This window comes from Homalodisca vitripennis, unplaced genomic scaffold (assembly GCF_021130785.1).
Source record: "Homalodisca vitripennis isolate AUS2020 unplaced genomic scaffold, UT_GWSS_2.1 ScUCBcl_4348;HRSCAF=10477, whole genome shotgun sequence".
In the NCBI taxonomy this organism is placed as follows: Eukaryota; Metazoa; Arthropoda; class Insecta; order Hemiptera; family Cicadellidae; genus Homalodisca; species Homalodisca vitripennis.
Window position 1 is genome coordinate 114,074 of NW_025780481.1, and position 2,937 is coordinate 117,010.

The 2,937-nt window shown below is 37.9% G+C and overlaps 1 protein-coding gene across 1 annotated transcript; it reads left to right on the top strand.

Moving 5' to 3' along the window:
• Window positions 1-1,600: 1,600 nt before the first annotated feature.
• On the top strand, window positions 1,601-2,234 carry LOC124372923 (tigger transposable element-derived protein 6-like). The gene has a single exon (XM_046831335.1). The coding sequence runs from the start codon at window positions 1,728-1,730 to the stop codon at window positions 2,232-2,234; it is 507 nt and encodes a 168-aa protein (XP_046687291.1). The 5' UTR covers window positions 1,601-1,727.
• The last annotated feature ends 703 nt before the right edge of the window (window positions 2,235-2,937 follow it).

Genomic DNA, 2,937 nt, shown 5'->3' on the forward strand with positions numbered 1-2,937 from the left:
ATATGGACAAAAGATTGATGAGAGAACTGGAGATTTACGAAAACCAGAGATTATATCTTTTTATAATATCACAAAATGAGGAGTCGACAGTGTTGACCAAATGTGCACAGAGTATAATGTAATGCGCAACAGTAGGCGTTTGCTTCTTACCGTATTTTTCCATTTGATCAATGTAGCTGGTATAAATAGTCACGTGCTCCATACTATAAAACATCAAAACAAATTGTCTCGTAAAAAGTTTTTAAAAAACTTAGCCTTGCAACTTATGAAGCCTATGATTGAACAGCGTGCAGCAAATTTAAGACTTCCTACACAGATAAGACAACTTTGCAAACGTTTTGCTGGTGTTCAGGACCCACCAAGGACTGTCCCTGAAGCAGGTAGGAGGCGGATATATCACGCGTGCAAGGACAGCTAAACCCGCTACTTTTGCCAGAAGTGCAACAATTGGATATGCCTCAATCACGCTACGATGTTTTGCAAATATTGCACTGAAGATCAAAACTAGACACTTAAGGTAGACACATAGTTTTTCTAAAGACTAAATACTGGTTTCTTATGTTTCATATCCATTGTTTACAGCTAATGTTTGTCTATTCATAATTGGTAATTTTTGGTATTAAGCATATAAAATACATTAAATGTATATATATATATATATATATATACATATACATATATATATACATATATATATATATATACATATATATACACACATATATATATATATATATACATATATATATACAGCCGACTCTCGATAATTCAAACATTCGATAATTCGAAACTCTTGGTAATTCGAACGAAAAGGCCGGTCCCTTGAAAAACTCTCGCTATTTCGAAATTTTTCAATGCATTTTGATACACTCGGTATTTCGAACTTACCGCAGAGGACAGACTAATTTTGAACACGCAGTAATTCGAAGTCTTGTCGGCGGAACTCTCTATAATTCGAAATGACGTAAACGAATTGAGGTTAGGCCGATACAGAACACGCAGTAATTCGAAGTTCACTCGACAGAACTCTTTGTAATTCGAATTGAGAGTCGGCCGGTGGGAAACACGCATTTCAAATTATTCCTGTCATAACAAGAAACTTTGCATCCTGTGTCCCAGAGCATACTCTTTGCAGTGTTGGTTATGTTTGCGCCGTGTTGTGTGGAAGTCGTGTTTGTTGTGTGTAAGAAGTGTTTGTCGTGATGGCTACTAAGCAAAAATATAAATGTCTTTCTCTTTCGGAAAAGAAAGAAGTGATCGCGGCGGTAGAAAGTGGTAAAGCGAAGTCGGAAGTTGCAAAAACATTTCAAATCCCTGCGAGTACCTTGTCTACCATTCTAAAAAATAAACAAAAAATAGTTGAAGTGAGTTCCGTAGCAGGAAGAAAAAGAACGACAAAAGGTGAATATCCTAGATTAGAAGAGTGTTTAGTCACATGGCTTAGACAGTGTAGAGATAAAAATGTTCCTGTTGGATGTTCGCTTTTAATAGAAAAGGCAAAGGCATATGCTAAAGAGCTTGGCATCCCCAGCTTTGCAGCAAGCGAAGGCTGGTTGACTAATTTCAAAAAACGTAATGGTATATTTTTTAAAATGGTTTGTGGGGAAAGCGCTAGCGTTAGCGACAGTGTGTGTTCCGATTGGCGTGCAGAGTTGTCCAGCTTAACAGAAAGTTATGAACCACACAACATTTTTAACACCGACGAGACCGGCTTATTCTTTAAATGCATGCCGGACAAGACATTTACATTTAAAGACGAGAAATGCCACGGAGGGAAACATAGTAAGGAAAGGTTAACTCTTCTGTTGACTGTTAACATGGATGGTTCCGAAAAATTGAAACCCCTCCTCATCGGGAAAGCAGCAAAACCTAGGTGTTTTAAAGGTATCCAGTCATTTCCCGTAACCTACCGCTCGAACAAAAAGGCGTGGATGACAACGGAGTTGTTTAACGAGTGGTTAAATTCATTGAACAGCGACATGAAAAAACAAAATCGTGAAATCCTCTTATTCCTTGATAACTGTTCAGTTCATAACAACCCTCCAAATCTCTCGAATGTGAAACTTCACTTTTTTCCACCAAATACAACATCCAAGTTGCAGCCTCTAGACCAAGGCATAATTCAAAACTTCAAAGCATTTTACAGACATGAAATAGTCAAGATTGTACTGGATGGAATTGACAGTAATGAAACTCCAAACATCTCTATTCTCACCAGCCATGTTGATTGTTGAAAAAGCGTGGAAAAGTGTGAGTCAAACGACAATATTTAACTGTTTTCGTAAGTCTGGATTCTGTGTTAACACACCCGATGAAGAACTTCAAGTTGTGCAGGCCAACACCTTGGGAATCTCACCCTGTAATAGGAGATGTTCCATTTGAAGATTTTGTGCAAGTTGATGACGAAGTTGCAGTATGGGGAACCCTTACTGATGCTGACATCTTGGCCGCTAAAGATGAAGAACAACCTGATGTTGATAACGATGAGGAAGACCAGGAGTTTCCCGCCTGTCACTCTGAAGGAAGCCAGCACATCCTTAGAAAAGCTGCGCCATTTTTCTCTCCAGGTAAAAGCATCGCAATAAACTACTGTAGTTAGCCTATCAATTTGTTAAACTGATTTAAAAATGCCATATTCTCCACACTGCAATTTATCCATCATTTTTTTACTGAATTTGATGTCCGAAATTAGCGTAGACTTTTTTTAACCTTAGGGTCTTAGGGCTGTAAAATCAGCTGTTTGTTTAGTTTAAAACTTCAATGTAAATACTGTATGTCATAAGTTATAATACAACCAACAAATTACGTAATTTTCTGCATTTGTTACGAAATACGCTGTGACAGTTGTTTTCTTTCTTTTCTTTGCAGACAGAAGTTGGGGCCGGAAGTGTTCGACGCACTATTTGTGTTAAACAAGGTCGTCGATGAGGCACGAAT